This window comes from Aulonocara stuartgranti (genome assembly GCF_965226115.1).
Source record: "Aulonocara stuartgranti genome assembly, chromosome: 17".
In the NCBI taxonomy this organism is placed as follows: Eukaryota; Metazoa; Chordata; class Actinopteri; order Cichliformes; family Cichlidae; genus Aulonocara; species Aulonocara stuartgranti.
The window spans coordinates 25,099,307-25,115,030 of record NC_138953.1 but is presented as its reverse complement, the minus strand read 5'-3'; the positions used below and the strand labels follow the sequence as shown (position 1 = coordinate 25,115,030).

Below are 15,724 nucleotides of genomic sequence, written 5' to 3'. Positions count from 1 at the left end.
AGAGTGTGACCCACAGCCCACCAACAAAATGAGAAAAAGGTGCAAAAGGTGCACCTTTAGGATTAGAACAGCAGCCACTTTCTCCAGCTGTGGAAGTGTGCCTACAAAGACCACGCTACTGTGGTTAGCACATCCTGCTGCTAATGAGGATGCACACACACACCGAAATACAAATTTTGCTCATCGTAGTGGTCGTTTGGTCATTAAATGGCCATTTCTGGCCACTAACACGCTATGTGTGGGAGTTTGTTTTTTTGTTTTTGTTTTTTTTATTCATCAAAAGAAGAAATAATGCCAAAAAGGCATCGTTACTGTTACTGGTGCTGACCTGCAATGATGAGTGAAAAAAGTATGAATTTTTATCAATTACATGGTGAAAAAATTGGAACTTTATTGCTATTTTTCCTAAAAAGTTAGTAGTAATATGTAATTTGACTGGTATTTGAAGGCTGTAGTTTCTGAATTTGAAAAATATTTTAGTTTTCACAACAAGGACTGGTGCTAATTTAAAAAATAAAGTCGGGCAAAGTAGAAAAATTTTTGTTTTGTTTTTGCCTGTCCTGTTTGGTTCTTTAGCCATATTTGAATTTTATAACATTTTGTGAATGTAAACAACATGAACATGCTGAGAGAGTTTTTCTCTCAGCATGTTCATCATGCTGTCACTGCACAAAAATATAATATCGCATCAAAATCATTGATACTGTTCATTATTCCCATACATGTAGCTGCAATGATGGTTAAAAATAAATCAGGTTGCATGTATTATTTCGGAAAACATATTATGATTTTCTCAATTTGTGAACAAACAAACAAGCTGAAAGATAGTTTGATCTATTTTGCTTTCCCTGCACAAAAATAACAATAGAAGATGATCAATGTTGACGTTAATCAATTACATGTCCCAGACTCTTCCATTAATCCAGTAGCATTTGTCTTCCAACAAGTGCAATGTACAAACAAACTGGTGTTTTAAGGGTTAAAGACGTAAAAAGTAATGACTGACAAACTCAGATGGTTAATTAATTAATTTTTGACACATTTATTTATTTATATCAAAATGTAATTACTTATTGACACATATAATTAATTCCTTAAAGGAATGAATTTATATCCTTCAAGAAAACAGATAAATAAGATCAAATAGCAAAACCATAAAATACAAAGAAGTGACACTGAGGTAATTATTGATTGATCCAATGAATGAAAAAGTCAAAGAAAAAAAACATCAAACACCAATTCAAACTGGAGCATCCCTGCAATCTATTTAACTATGTTACATTTCCCCCTTATGTGGTAGCCAGAATCCTCCAGCAGCAAAGCAGATGTAAAAGAAACTTGAAGTTAAATGCTCCTAAACTACTGCAAAAAGGAGGTCCGAATAAGTCTCCAATAAGAAATTTAAAATGACAGCATCAAGTGGGCCTTATTTGAACTTGTTTTGGTATAATGATAGATATGCTTCTGAGTATTTGACAACCAGAGTAGATTAGAGCACTCTAGAGCACTAGAAATTTCTTCCTACATCGAAAGCCTCGCCTTGTATTGAGAGAAATCCTCTTCAATATGGACAGTTCGGATGGTTTAAATAGTGTCAGATCTAGATTTGTTTCTGTCTTGCTGCTTTGTAGTGATGGGATTTCAACGGGGTGGCTGTAGCTCAGGTGGCAGAGCAGGTCAGCCACTAATCAGAAGGTCGGTGGTTCGATCCCAGGCTGCCTCCTGGCTGCATGCCAAATATCCTTGGGCAAGATACTAACCCTGTGTTTTCCTACTGGTGGTGGTCAGAGGGCCCGGTGGCGCCAGTGTGTCCGGCAGCCTCGCCTCTGTCAGTGCGCCCCAGGGCAGCTGTGGCTGCAATGTAGCTTGCTATCGCCAGTGGGTGAATGACTGAATGTAGTGTAAAGCACTTTGGGGTCCTATGGACTAGAAAAAGCGCTATACAAATGCAGGCCATTTACCATTTCCGGCTCTTTTTAGAGAACCGGCTCTTTCGGTTCGGCTCACTAAAAAGATGCGGCTCTTTCAGCTCCGAACCGGCTCTTCAGGTTGTTTTGTTGCTTTAATTAATTTATTATTAACAATAATATAAAATTATGCACAAAAGGAATTACTAATGTAAAAAAAAGTGGTTTTATTTATATATGTTTATACATAAATATATGCGGTGGCCCCTAGAGACAAAACACGTACAAACTCCAAAACACATTTCTAGCATGAACTGAACTTCCAAAACAGAGCTACCTAGATCACCTAAATTACACAATTGAAAGCATGAAAGCATATGTGTATTGTTTGTGTATTTATACACAAGCATTAATATGTAGTCAAATAATTTTTTTTTAAAAAGTTCATTTACCTGTTATTACCACACACCAAATCCAGTCGTTGGTACTTGCTGGCTTGTGTAGCCACTAGGTAACAAAAGCTCAACACTGCGCCTAGCATCCTGGAGCACTTCTGTTGTCTTTTGTACGTGTTTTGAGTTTTTACGTGCTTCTGAGTTTTTACGTGTTTTGGAGTTTGTACTGCTTCAGAGTTTGTACGTGATTTGAAGTTTGTATGTGCTTTGTCTGTAGGGGCCACCGTAAATATACTTTTATTTACTCCACATAAAATGTAATAAATAAATCATATAATACAAAAATTAACTATTCACATTTCAACTTTTAACTATTTAGATTTTCAGCTTTTTCCTTTTACAAATTTAAAGTGAAACAACACAAAACACTACAAACCACAACACAATTAAATATAAATTATAATGTGAAAACAAAAAGAACATGCATATTCTCTGTCATATGGACCTGCATGAATAAACTTTCTGAATCCTTTATCATCTGCAACTGAAAATAGTTGTGGATGATTACTATACCTTTCTAATGTGACGTTGTTGTCCCTGGCTCTTTCTCTCTCTCTCCCTCCTGCTCTGTTCCTGTGCTACTGAGTGTAACTACTGCCCCTCCCCCCTCTTCCCAGCGTAAAGCACAAGGCTCGCATGCGGAGTGAAGCGGGAAAAAAGTGCGAGAGAGAGGTTGAGAGAAAGAAAAGGAAAAAAAACACGGCTCGCGATAAGGAGTCGGCTCGCGTTGTTCACGTCAAAGAACCGGCTCTAAGAGCCATTTCGTTCGCGACTGACCCATCACTAATGTTCTGAGGAGTACAGCGTCTGTCTAAACAACAAAAAGCAGAAGAAGAAGAAGCACCATTTAGCTGCCAGTTAAAAAAGAAGGATCAGGACACGGTGTCAGAAAAGAAAATACAGTACTGTTCGTTTCTTCAGACGATAAGTGATAAGCTGTACCCAGTTCATAAAGCATGCAGATTGTTCATGTTGAGTCTAAGCAAGTCTCCTGATTATCTAGTAAACAACAGCACCCTCTGCTGTTCCTAAAGAAAATTGACAGAGTTTCAAGTGTAACGTCATTGCTGGTTCAGCTGGGGGCAAGGTTGCATCATTAACCACAAGCTGAAATCAGTGCAGAGCACTAAAGCATGACAGGTTACATCCAAAAACTGAAGCTTGGTGCCGCTCCTGCTTCGCTAAAACTCATTTTAAGCCTCTGATGAGTCGAACCACTGAGATCACGTGATCCAGCTTTGCTCGGGGTCGAGGAGCTGATGGGTCAGGGTATGGGAAAAAGGAAGTGGGGATCTTTTTGGACACCAAATATCCAACTGTAGTCCTTACACTAGAGACGGCTTTTGATCTGACCACAGGCTTGGACAGTGTTGACACAACCAAACTAGACCCCGCAGTTGGGGGCAGGAAACTGCGTCCCCTCTCCACTTTCTCATGATTGAACACTGATGTTGCAAAAGCACATGAAGTCTTCAATCAGGGTAAATAACTGCACTCGGATGCCTTCTCTTGAAGCCACGACAAAGAGAGAAACTTGTCAAGACTCTCAAGTACACACACGCACACATCCTTTGGGGATGAAAGAAAAGTGTCAGCATCACGGCACAGTCTTACCCTTAAAGGAGGGAAGCAGTCGGGCCATTCCTGGGCCAGAGTAGGAGAGAAGACAGATAGCATCTTGGGAATCTGTATACAGTGATGTGAGTCATGTGTGCAGTGTGTAGTACCTACGTATGCCTAACATTTATCGCAGGGAGAGTGGTGTTTATAGTGTCGGACACAGGCGAGCAGGCACCTGGCTTCTTTTATTGTCAAAATGCGTACTCCCTTTGGGTCTGCTTGCTGATGAGCTGTTCAGGGGTGTCAAACATAAAGCGCAGGGGCCAGAATCGGTTCGGGAAAGACTCTAATCCAGCCCACTGGACAAAATAGTTTCAGTTTTTCTGCTATTTACTACAGAAAGTATCTATACCAAATAGAAAAAAGTGCGAAAAAAGCACTTTTTCTGTAATTTTACACATTTATCAAGTTTCACTGGTTCGGTCCACTTCAGACCAAAGTGGGCTGTATGCAGCCCGTGGTGTAAAATGACTTTGATGTGTCAGTTCTAGATGGATAATGAATTTGACTACTTTTAGTCTCTACTTCAGCGCTGCTGGCAGCATTCACAAATTCAGTCTACTGTGCTGCGTAGGAAGCTTCTTTATTCATGCATATTTCTACCTAATTTCACCTGCTTTGTTTGACAGCAGGGTTGTCACTATAGCCAGGTTTTTACTATGCTTGTGAGTTTTTTTTAAATGAGATATAAATACCCACTCATTCTTATATATGATAATATTGCAAATAATTGTGTAATTGCTTTTGTAAGCTTTTGTATAGTTTTAGTAACCTGGTGGTGGCTGTAGCTCAGGTGGCAGAGCAGATCAGCCACTAATCAGAAGGTCGGTGGTTCGATCCCAGGCTGCCTCCTAGCTGCATGCCACGTATCCTTAGGAAAGATACTAACCCCATGTTCGCCTACTGGTGGCGGTCAGAGGGCCCGGTGGCGCCAGTTTGTGAATGACTGAATGTAGTGTAAAGCGCTTTGGGGTCCTTAGGGACTGAGTAAAGCGCTATACAAATGCAGGCCATTTAACCACTTCCACAAACATGTATTTACTCCTTCTGTTCTGTTTGAAAGGAGACGATCTTGCCATGCAATACTACGTTAAACGATTCCCTTAAACGAATCCGAGACCCTATCATTGTTGTTGTGTTTTTAGAAATCTCAGTAGAAACATAAGTGGAGAAAGTTTTGTGTGACAGATGGGTAGAATTGAATTTCCAACTGAAAGTTCAAGGCTGGAAATTAAAATATATGTTTGAAGGCTATAATTTCTAAATTAAAAAATATTTTGGTTTTCATGACAACGACTGGTGCTAGTTTAATAAATCAAGTTTGTCAATTTTATAGCCCTTTGGGAATATAAACAGGAGGTGGCCAATTTTGCCCATGAACAACCTGAGAGGGAGTTTTTCTTGTTATCTTCACTGCACAAAAATGTAATGATGCATATATAATTGTTTTGAAGGAAGGCTCAGAGGAGGTTGGAGGTTGTTACCATCATGGGTTCATCCGATCAGAATGAGAATGAACAGTCATCAATCACAGGTTTCTCCTTTTATTTGAATAATCAGTAGGGAAAGACACACATGGACTGCTGATTCACAAAGGAAACAAAGTGTGATTTAAGTCACTCTGGAACTCAAAACGTTACATGAACTCAGGAGACTCAAACAGAAACTCACCTCAGCTGCCGCCCCATGTGGGAGTGAAGAAAGAGTGAGCTATTTGCAAAAAGAAAATAGGGATTTTATGGTTTTTATCTCTTTGTAGATCATTACATTTATGTAATCTAACTGGTATTGAAAGGGTTAAAATTCTGAACTTGAATGAAATTTTGGTTTTAAGGACCAGAACTGATTCTTATTTAAAAAAATCAAGTCAATGAAAGTAGAAATATGTTTTAATATATTTGAATTTTATAGCATTTTGTGAATTTAAACAACAGGTTGGCCATTTTTGGCCACGAACAAGTCGAGTGGGAGTTTTTCTGTCACTGTGCAAAAATATATTAATGCGTAAAAATCATTGATACTGTTAATTATTGATATAATTGTAGTTGCAGTGACGGTTACAAATAAATCAGGTTGCATGTATTACTTGGAAGAAAATGGGATTTTATGATTTTCTCTGTTTATGAATACTTACAAATGAACAAGCTGAGAGAAAGTTTGCTCTATTTCGCTTTCCCTGCACAAAAATAACAATAGAAAAAAAAATCACTGTTGATGTTAATTGATTACACGTCCCAGACTCTGCTATTAATAATACAAGAAAATCCAGTAGCAATGCAAATATATGAAAGTGAGTTTTGAGGTTGTCTTCCAACAAGTGCATTGTACAAACAAACTGGTGTTTCAAGGTTTAAAAATGTAAAAAATAAAGGGTTTTTTATATTTATAAAAAGAACTGATGTTATAGTTTAAAAATGTATGCAGAAAAATAGCACAAAAACCCCACAAAAAAATTATAAAAATTACACACCTAATCTGTTGCTGGACACTTTTGGCCAAGAACAAGCTGAAAGGATAGTGATTTTGAAGAAACCCAGAGGGTTAGTTAATTAATTAAAGACACATTTATTTATGTATTTATTTATTTATTTAATTTAAAATGTAATTAATTATTGACACATATAATAAATTCCTTCAAGAAATGAATTCATGTCCTTCAAGAAGACAGACAAATACAGCAAAAAAGGAAAACCGTAAAACACAAAGGAGGCCAAATATGTAAAGAAATTCAAAGAAAGAACGATGTTACACTTTTTCCCTTCAAAAACAGGTGACACTGGTTAGCAATAGAGTCTGTGTCGGCCCTCTGACTACTTCAGCTGAGGGAACAACTCAGACCAGCTCATGTTTGCCATACCAAGTTCATCATCATCAAGACTAGACAAGCTAATATCCAACAATATCTTGTTCAGGTTGTCGTTCAAGGTATCTGAGACGAGGCCCTCTGTGATTGAGGGACTGGCTGGTGCGCCTCCTCCCCACAAAAGCTTTCTGGAGTAACTACTTGTGAAGCATCCGGTGGGTGACTCTGCTGGTCCGGTCACTCTGGACGGAGCGGATTTGAGAAGCTCAGTTGGGGAGTTAAACAGAGGCAAGTCTTTAAAGGGAGTGCTGCTGAAGCTGAAGGTGGTGTTGTCGTGTTGTGGAGTATCTGTGGGACCACCTGGTGTATGAACAGGAAAAACCATCAAACGGTAATTGAAACTGGAGCATCCCTGCAATCTATTTAACTATGTTACATTTCCCCCTCATGTGGTAGCCAGAACCCTCCAGCAGCAAAGCAAATGTAAAAGAAATTTGAAGCTAAAAGCTCCTAAACTACTGCAAAAAGGAGGTCTGAATAAGTCTCCAATAAGAAATTTAAAATGATAGTATCAAGTGGGCCTTATTTGAACTTGTTTTGGTATAATGATAGATATGCTTCTGAATAGTTGGGTAAAACAGACAACCAGAGTAAATTTCTAGAGCACTAGGAGCGTGATATTTCTTCCTACATCAACAGCCTCGCCTTCTGTTGAGAGAAATCCTCTTCAATATGGACAGTTCGGATGGTTTAAATAGTGTCAGATCTAAATTTGTTTCTGTCTTGCTGCTTTGGTGTGGGCCTAATCATGTAGTGTTTACACAAAGAAAAAAAAAGGAAAAAGAAACAGGTGACACTGCTTAGCCATAGAATGTGTTTCGGCCCTCTGGCTATTTCAACTGAGGGATGAACTCAGACCAGCTGATGTTCGCCATACCAAGGTCGTCATCATCCAGACCAGAGAAGCTAACATCCAACAATATCTTGCTCAGGCTGTCGTTCATGGTATCCAAGACGAGGCCCTCTGTGATTGAGCGATTGGCTGCTGTGGAACTGCCTCCCTGCAGAAGCTCTCTGGAGCAGCTACTTTTGAGGCATTCGGTGGGCGACTCTGCTGGTCCGGTCACTCTGGAGGGAGCAGATGTGAGCAGCTCTCTTGGGGAGTTAAACAGAGGCAAGTCTTTAAAGGGAGTGCTGCCGAAGCTGAAGGTGGTGTAGTCGTGTTGTGGAGTATCTGTGGGACCACCTGGTGTATGACTAGGGCTGAAGTCCAGAATATTTTGACTTCCTTTGCCCACCGGGGTCACTTTAAAAGATGCAACATAAGAAGGTGGCTTGCTGGGGGTGGATGAGGTCAAATGGCTTCTACTTTTTATCGGGGTTTTGAATGAGAACTCCCTATCTGGGCTTTCCTGCCCATGCTTGTCTTCATCCAGCTCAATATGTGGATTGTCCTGGAATGTCAAAGCATCGGAGGCTACGCCAGAGTCAAAGAAATTACTTTCGTGGCAGAGGAGAACAGGCTCTTCATTCACAGAGAGAACCAAACGCTGTTTGCGCCGTGAGCTGCTGGCTTGTCTCTTTGGAGGAGCTTTGGGGGTCTCGCATTTAATTGGAACACATACCAGCTCCTCCTTCACTTCTACCTTAAAGTCCGTATTCTTCTGAGGAGATATCATCACAGCTGGGGAATCACTTTGTGTCACCTGTCAGACATGCAACCATTCCCATTAAAATCTTAGTGGTATGGGTGAAGTTCATACTCATCTCTATGCACATAATGTTGTCAATGTAAACTCTAGGGAGTTCCAAGAAATACTTGTTTTGAAAAGCAGTTTGCAACTTGCATAGCTTATGAAGTAAAACAACAACAACAACACATTTTAAAAAGCTGAAATATATGAGAAATTCATTACCTTCGGTGCTATGCGGACTCTCTTTGTTCCTCGTGAATTGTTCCCCTTCTGCTGGGAGCAGGGCGGAGGAAAAGGGGTAGAAGTGGATGGCAGGTAGACAGAAGGAGTGACGGGGAGCTGTATGGGCACCAAGTATGAATCGGTTCGAGGCAGAAGAGGTTTCATCTTTCTCTCTGAACACAGAAAACACATCAACATTGCACTACACATTTCCAAACTAAACAGCAGTTTGCCAACCTCTGATCTTTCTCAAGTCTCAAATTTATAAAACAACTCATACATTTCTTTTAACTCACCAGAGCTAGTTGGTGTTTTTCTTGCATCTGGAAGTGTCCTCTTTTGGTGCTGTGAAAAGTAAGATGAGACAGAAATTATATCAGTTAGGAGCCTTACTGTGCTGCCACCTACCAACACTGTAACTTGGCGTTCTGTCCAAAACTTGTCCCTTGATAGCTGACCCTACATCTTTACCCTCAGGAAAGGACTAAAAGGAAGTTTTATGATTGTATGGATACCAGACATTAGGAGAAACAAGTGCTCTTAAAGCACATTAGCCTTTCAGACTGACTTCAGCCTCTCTGCTTCCCTGCTGCTCTCGTCTCCTCCTGCAACAAAAACAGGTGTAGCTACACTGTGTAGGTTTGAAAGTCTGGTGACAAATAGATTCATGAACGTTCAGATTTTTCTGAGGTTGTGACTTGAAGATGGCTCCTGAAGAACTAAAAGAAAAGAAAAAGAAAGGGGCTAAATCAGTCTTACTTGATTAGCCAGTAAAAGCATTGGCACAGGAACAGTGGCAGTCACTGGATCACAGCCCGGCTACAGAGAGAGATGTGAAGTGAGATTAGGGGGAAAATAAGATGAAAAACAATATGAGGAATCTCAAAACACTCTCAAGGTGTCAGCCATAAAAACAAACAAACAATTGAAAGACAAGGATCCAAGAATAATCATTATATAAACACAAGGTAAAACAATAAGCATTTAACAAGCATTCTTGCAACAAAACATTCAGGCCAAGTACCACAAATGTTCCCAGATATCACCGATGTAAAAGCAACGAGTCAGCTGCACTCACCTTGTACACATGATCAAGTGTGAGGCATCGATTGGCTTCAGGTCGGATAGTCCAGAAAGACTTTTTACCATCTGGAGACGTTTCACGAATGAACAGGTCATGCACAGAGAGGTTATGGCGGATGGAATTCTGCAATTATAAATGAAAAAGTATTTGAAAACTGCTGCTTGCTGCAGAGCTGTGAACATATCACACTTTCAGCAGCTCTGAAGTACCTTCCAGCCTGGTTTGGCCACATCTCTATAGTAAGGGAAGTTGTCCTCAATCCACATGCAAATCTCTTTGAGGGTCATCCTCCTGTTCTTTCTGCTATTGATAGCAAACTGGATCATGACCATGTAGGAGTACGGTGGCCTCTCTGAAATGGGTTGCTGAGGAGCTTCTGCACTGGTATGTGTATTGTGTGCCTATATGACAAAAAACAAACAAACAACAGTCAATAAATCTGACAGTGTAACTATTTTCTGTAATCAGACTACTATTGCTGTCATTATAAATCACAGTCATGACCAATTGGTTACGAAAGGGTGTTTAGGGAACATGTAGCAACATGTCTGGGGTTAATGTTGCCTTCAGACAAGTTTGTGTCGGCACATAAAGGGCAAGGGAAAAAAAGCAGTTAACAAGAAAAAGCTCTGAACCTCAAAAGTCTGTAAAGAGTTCTGGTTCTCCTTGCTGCTGAGCTGCTTTGTAGAATTTGGCTCCAAGGCACATGTGCTCATCCTACCCAACCACTTAAGGTCGGTAAGGCTGTCGTCAAAGGGACCGCAGTTTACATCCTTATTCACTAGTAAAGTAAAAGGGGAAAAAACATTGTTGCTTAAACAGAGGAGGAGTTAAATACAGATTATCAAATCAGACAGAGAGAAAAACAAGCACTAAATTCCACACTTATACTTTAAGTATTATCCTAAACATTAATAAAAGAAATTTTTTTCCGTACATGGTTTAATTTCAGTTAGAAGTTTGTCACCTGGGAAACTGCGTGTAGTTTCAGCTTTGACTTTATGTCCTTCTGTACTCCTTGTAGCAGCCGCTTCAGCAGCAGACTGAGGATCAGCTCCATAGTCCCACTTGTTGCCACTCCCACTCAGAAGAATGAACTTGTTTGGGCCCTGGGCACCACACTCATTGCCTTTAGCTGTGAGGTCCCCAATAACGCTTTGAGCTTCTACTTTTTCGGGACTGACAACCACCTGAGTATCAGACTTGGATGGATGGTCCATGATGCGGATACCACCAGGAAAGCTCTGAACAGCAGCTGGTATTGACGGATCTTTGGAGCCTGATTCTCCAGGCTGTGAATCCGTCGCATTTTGATGAAAAGGCAGTTTTCTTCTTTTGAGAATCCGGGGTCTCGTCGGGCTCCGTCTCATGGTCAGATCATTGAAATGTGCCAAGTTGTTCAGAGGTATTCTGCACAAAAAAACACAAACGAGCCTGAACAACGGAGATTAACTGTTACAACAAGAGTTAACAGTAACGGTAACGTTTAGCTGGGAGATGGAAATTATCAAGTCAGTTACTGGCGTTAGCCATCAAGTCCGTTCACAGCAATTCAGTCTAGATCAACTCGGAAAACTCACCGATTTAGCTCAAATACTGATCATAATAAAATACTAAGCATTTAACGCTAAACGGGTTAAATGTTATCTAGATAAAACTAAGGTCCGCACCTTCTTTTTATATCGTCAACTCCTCACTTTAGCGGCTAATTTCCTTCGGTTAGTGACGATTTCCAGCTTGTAGAACAAAAGACGTTAGCCAATGTTTTTAACTGTATGAAACGTTGCCAGGATTATATTTATTAGCAATCAAGATGTTCGTATATAATAGCTACGACACTAGAGAATTTTTGTCTGGATAACCATTTTGACAATTAATGAAACATTACCATATAACTTACATTAAGGTTAAGTATTTTTCCCGATGTAACAAGTCAAAATATATTCTAGTGAAAACCTCAATAGACTCAAATGACAACTTCAGACATAATTTGCGGTAAAACATACAGCATCGCTGTACATTCACTCCAGACATACTGCGCTATCCTGGGAACCACAGAACCATCCTGTGACTACATTACAAACAAATAAATGTAATTAAAATATATTGATGTCGCGGTAAAATTGACAGTTTTACTACAGATTTAAAGTAACTTTTCCACACATGAAGTCTTGATTAGGTGATGAGATTAGAAATACTTTATGTATTCTATATTTAGGGAAATATTTTTGTTACACCTGTGAAAAGACTGATGATATAATAATCATAAGAAGAAGAATATTTGGCAGATGACTCTGCCAGACAGATGTATTCTATTATAGAGAGTGAAAGCATACGATATGAAAGATTTCCTGCATGTGTGTTTATGGCAGTGGAGTGAATCAGATATCCAGTTTCTAACTAATTCCAAAGCCAGCCTTCCTAATATGTTTCTTGACGCTTTCTTGATGTCACCAGGTCTCATGCTGGCCCCCCAGCAGACCACAGCAATGCTGACAGATTGGAAATCTCCAAGTTTTTGCTGCACACATTGAAGGATCTCAGCTTTCTGCGCTTCCCCATTTTATATACACTCTCTGTGCTGGTTTTCCAGTTCAGCCAGTTGTCGATGTGGGCGCTCAGGTACCTTTTACTCCCCTACCACATCACCATACTGAAGAGACAGGCCTCCCAGACGACGCCACGAAATCATCCAGGAGTGTTTTGGACATTATTTCATACATCATAGTTATTTCAGGAGTACTTTGTTCTGTTATCTCCCATTTATATTTTGTATAATAATAAAAGTGGGACCAAATGGGACCCAGTAAAATATAGCAGTGAGTGTTTTTGGTCTATGTGCTTTCCAGGAAGTTTAATGTTCTGAGGAGGACAGCGTCTGTCTAAACAACAAAAAGCAGAAGAAGAAGAAGCACCATTTAGCTGCCAGTTAAAAAGGAAGGACCAGGACACGGTGTCAGAAAAGAAAATACAGTACTGTTCGTTTCTTCAGACGATAAGTGATAAGCTGTACCCAGTTCATAAAGCATGCAGATTGTTCATGTTGAGTCTAAGCAAGTCTCCTGATTATCTAGTAAACAACAGCACCCTCTGCTGTTCCTAAAGAAAATTGACAGAGTTTCAAGTGTAACGTCATTGCTGGTTCAGCTGGGGGCAAGGTTGCATCATTAACCACAAGCTGAAATCAGTGCAGAGCACTAAAGCATGACAGGTTACATCCAAAAACTGAAGCTTGGTGCCGCTCCTGCTTCGCTAAAACTCATTTTAAGCCTCTGATGAGTCGAACCACTGAGATCACGTGATCCAGCTTTGCTCGGGGTCGAGGAGCTGATGGGTCAGGGTATGGGAAAAAGGAAGTGGGGATCTTTTTGGACACCAAATATCCAACTGTAGTCCTTACACTAGAGACGGCTTTTGATCTGACCACAGGCTTGGACAGTGTTGACACAACCAAACTAGACCCCGCAGTTGGGGGCAGGAAACTGCGTCCCCTCTCCACTTTCTCATGATTGAACACTGATGTTGCAAAAGCACATGAAGTCTTCAATCAGGGTAAATAACTGCACTCGGATGCCTTCTCTTGAAGCCACGACAAAGAGAGAAACTTGTCAAGACTCTCAAGTACACACACGCACACATCCTTTGGGGATGAAAGAAAAGTGTCAGCATCACGGCACAGTCTTACCCTTAAAGGAGGGAAGCAGTCGGGCCATTCCTGGGCCAGAGTAGGAGAGAAGACAGATAGCATCTTGGGAATCTGTATACAGTGATGTGAGTCATGTGTGCAGTGTGTAGTACCTACGTATGCCTAACATTTATCGCAGGGAGAGTGGTGTTTATAGTGTCGGACACAGGCGAGCAGGCACCTGGCTTCTTTTATTGTCAAAATGCGTACTCCCTTTGGGTCTGCTTGCTGATGAGCTGTTCAGGGGTGTCAAACATAAAGCGCAGGGGCCAGAATCGGTTCGGGAAAGACTCTAATCCAGCCCACTGGACAAAATAGTTTCAGTTTTTCTGCTATTTACTACAGAAAGTATCTATACCAAATAGAAAAAAGTGCGAAAAAAGCACTTTTTCTGTAATTTTACACATTTATCAAGTTTCACTGGTTCGGTCCACTTCAGACCAAAGTGGGCTGTATGCAGCCCGTGGTGTAAAATGACTTTGATGTGTCAGTTCTAGATGGATAATGAATTTGACTACTTTTAGTCTCTACTTCAGCGCTGCTGGCAGCATTCACAAATTCAGTCTACTGTGCTGCGTAGGAAGCTTCTTTATTCATGCATATTTCTACCTAATTTCACCTGCTTTGTTTGACAGCAGGGTTGTCACTATAGCCAGGTTTTTACTATGCTTGTGAGTTTTTTTTAAATGAGATATAAATACCCACTCATTCTTATATATGATAATATTGCAAATAATTGTGTAATTGCTATTTTTGTAATCTTTTGTATAGTTTTAGTAAACACTTCCACAAACTTATATTTTCTCCCTTTTCTAAAACAGACACCATCAAAATTGCGACGACATTATGCTGTTGTTGCTCAAGCTTTAAAAATGACGTGATTCACAAACCAGTGGGTGGAGGGGCAGTGGCTAAATCATCAGCTTAAAACAAGCTTTAAAAATGACCCAAAAGGCACAGAAAACAAAGTTACAGTCCAGTGACAAATTAGGTGTGGCGAAGCCTTGCAGGCAGCTAGTGGTTGTAAGTGTTAGAGTGGGTACCGTCTGTCAGCTTAAACTATCTATCTCATTATAATGGATAAAGACTTAAGAATATTCTCAGTTTTTGTGGCCAAATGTAAACATGCTCTTTTTCTGCGGTAAATCTGTGCATTTTAATGTAAAAGTCTGTGGAGTGTGGGACCAGCCGCAGCACTTTTCTCTCCCTCTTAGACAACTAAACGCAGTAACCCTTCTTTCATTTTTTCTCAACCAAGATGTTTCTGCCATGTTTCAGTCCTGCTTCTCTAACAAAACGCATGAGAAATTAATGAGATTGTTCTCACAGCTACGAGGGCTAAAGATGGAAAAACCTATTTTAATTTAATGGTCATCAAACCACATTTTTATTTCTATATCTACCAAAGGGTCAAAACTCATCACTATGGGTGAAGATGTCTGTATGTGGCAAAGAGCTAAGGGGAAGATGACAGTCATGGTACTGCTGGGGATTGAACCCAGGACCTTCTGCGTGTAAAGCAGATGTGATAACCACTACACTACAGAACCAGATGGACTGCCAGCCATTGTTTTTACCTGATGAGTTGAATCCCATGCTGCTGATTCCTTATAAATATGTGGAAATATGTACATTCTGTGCTGCAGCTTGAAGGGGATGTTAAATGATCAAAAAAATAAAAATACTGTAAAATGCAACTTTATATCCACCAGAAGTCATTTCAGAGCAGAATATTAAGAACAAAGTTATATGAAATGAATAAAGGCACACAGCAGGCGTTTGACACTTTCCCCCTAATGCTCTTGTGTTGACAAATTGAGCCTGCTTCTCTGAGGAGTCGTTATATGACAGACCTAGTCCAGAACCCAGTCTACCTTTCTATTTACCTTTCATTTTATGCGTGACAAGTCTGAAGACTTTATTAGCCAACAGATAAATCAAAGGGATGTAGCTATCGACTAGCAGTGCCAATATCTACAAAAGAGACAAACAGAGGAAACACTGAGTGGGAACCCGGAGCTGAATGACAAGCTTTCCGATATCCCTGTGTTTGTGTTATTGGTCTCAACAGCAACCCCCCATTACTGTCTGCATGCATGCTAAGACTCTTGAATTGTCCCTGATTTCCTGCTGTGTTCAGCAGTTCACGAAGGCAGACAGTCCTTCTGTGTTACTGTCAAATTCATTTTACAGTATCCAGACCACTCAACCATTTACATCCTGAGATTACTGCTTCGGGTAGAGATATTTTCAG

General features: G+C 40.3%; 1 protein-coding gene and 1 long non-coding RNA gene across 5 annotated transcripts; one reads left to right on the top strand and one right to left on the bottom strand.

Annotated features, from left to right (window-relative positions):
- Positions 1 to 6,563: 6,563 nt before the first annotated feature.
- LOC309692055 (forkhead box protein M1-like) lies at positions 6,564 to 11,667 on the bottom strand. 3 transcript variants are annotated; one of them, XM_082510208.1, is made up of 10 exons: positions 11,366 to 11,667; positions 10,753 to 11,195; positions 10,421 to 10,566; positions 9,995 to 10,186; positions 9,780 to 9,908; positions 9,461 to 9,520; positions 8,998 to 9,046; positions 8,702 to 8,874; positions 7,723 to 8,491; positions 6,572 to 7,145 (listed from the first exon to the last, which is right to left on the bottom strand). In XM_082510208.1, exons 2-10 carry the CDS (start codon positions 11,153 to 11,155, stop codon positions 6,793 to 6,795), a joined length of 2,274 nt encoding a protein of 757 aa, XP_082366334.1. In that variant the 5' UTR covers positions 11,156 to 11,195; positions 11,366 to 11,667; the 3' UTR covers positions 6,572 to 6,792. The 3 variants fall into 3 exon arrangements, with proteins under 3 accessions (XP_082366335.1, XP_082366334.1, XP_082366333.1); XM_082510207.1 differs by having other exon boundaries at positions 11,456 to 11,667; XM_082510209.1 differs by lacking the exon at positions 9,461 to 9,520 and having other exon boundaries at positions 6,564 to 7,145; positions 11,456 to 11,667.
- Positions 11,085 to 12,601, top strand: LOC309692057. Of its 2 annotated transcripts, none has more exons than XR_014272195.1 (2): positions 11,085 to 11,156; positions 12,243 to 12,601. It is a non-coding gene; the product is annotated as an uncharacterized lncRNA (long non-coding RNA). The 2 variants fall into 2 exon arrangements; XR_014272196.1 differs by having other exon boundaries at positions 11,128 to 11,190.
- Positions 12,602 to 15,724: the final 3,123 nt, after the last annotated feature.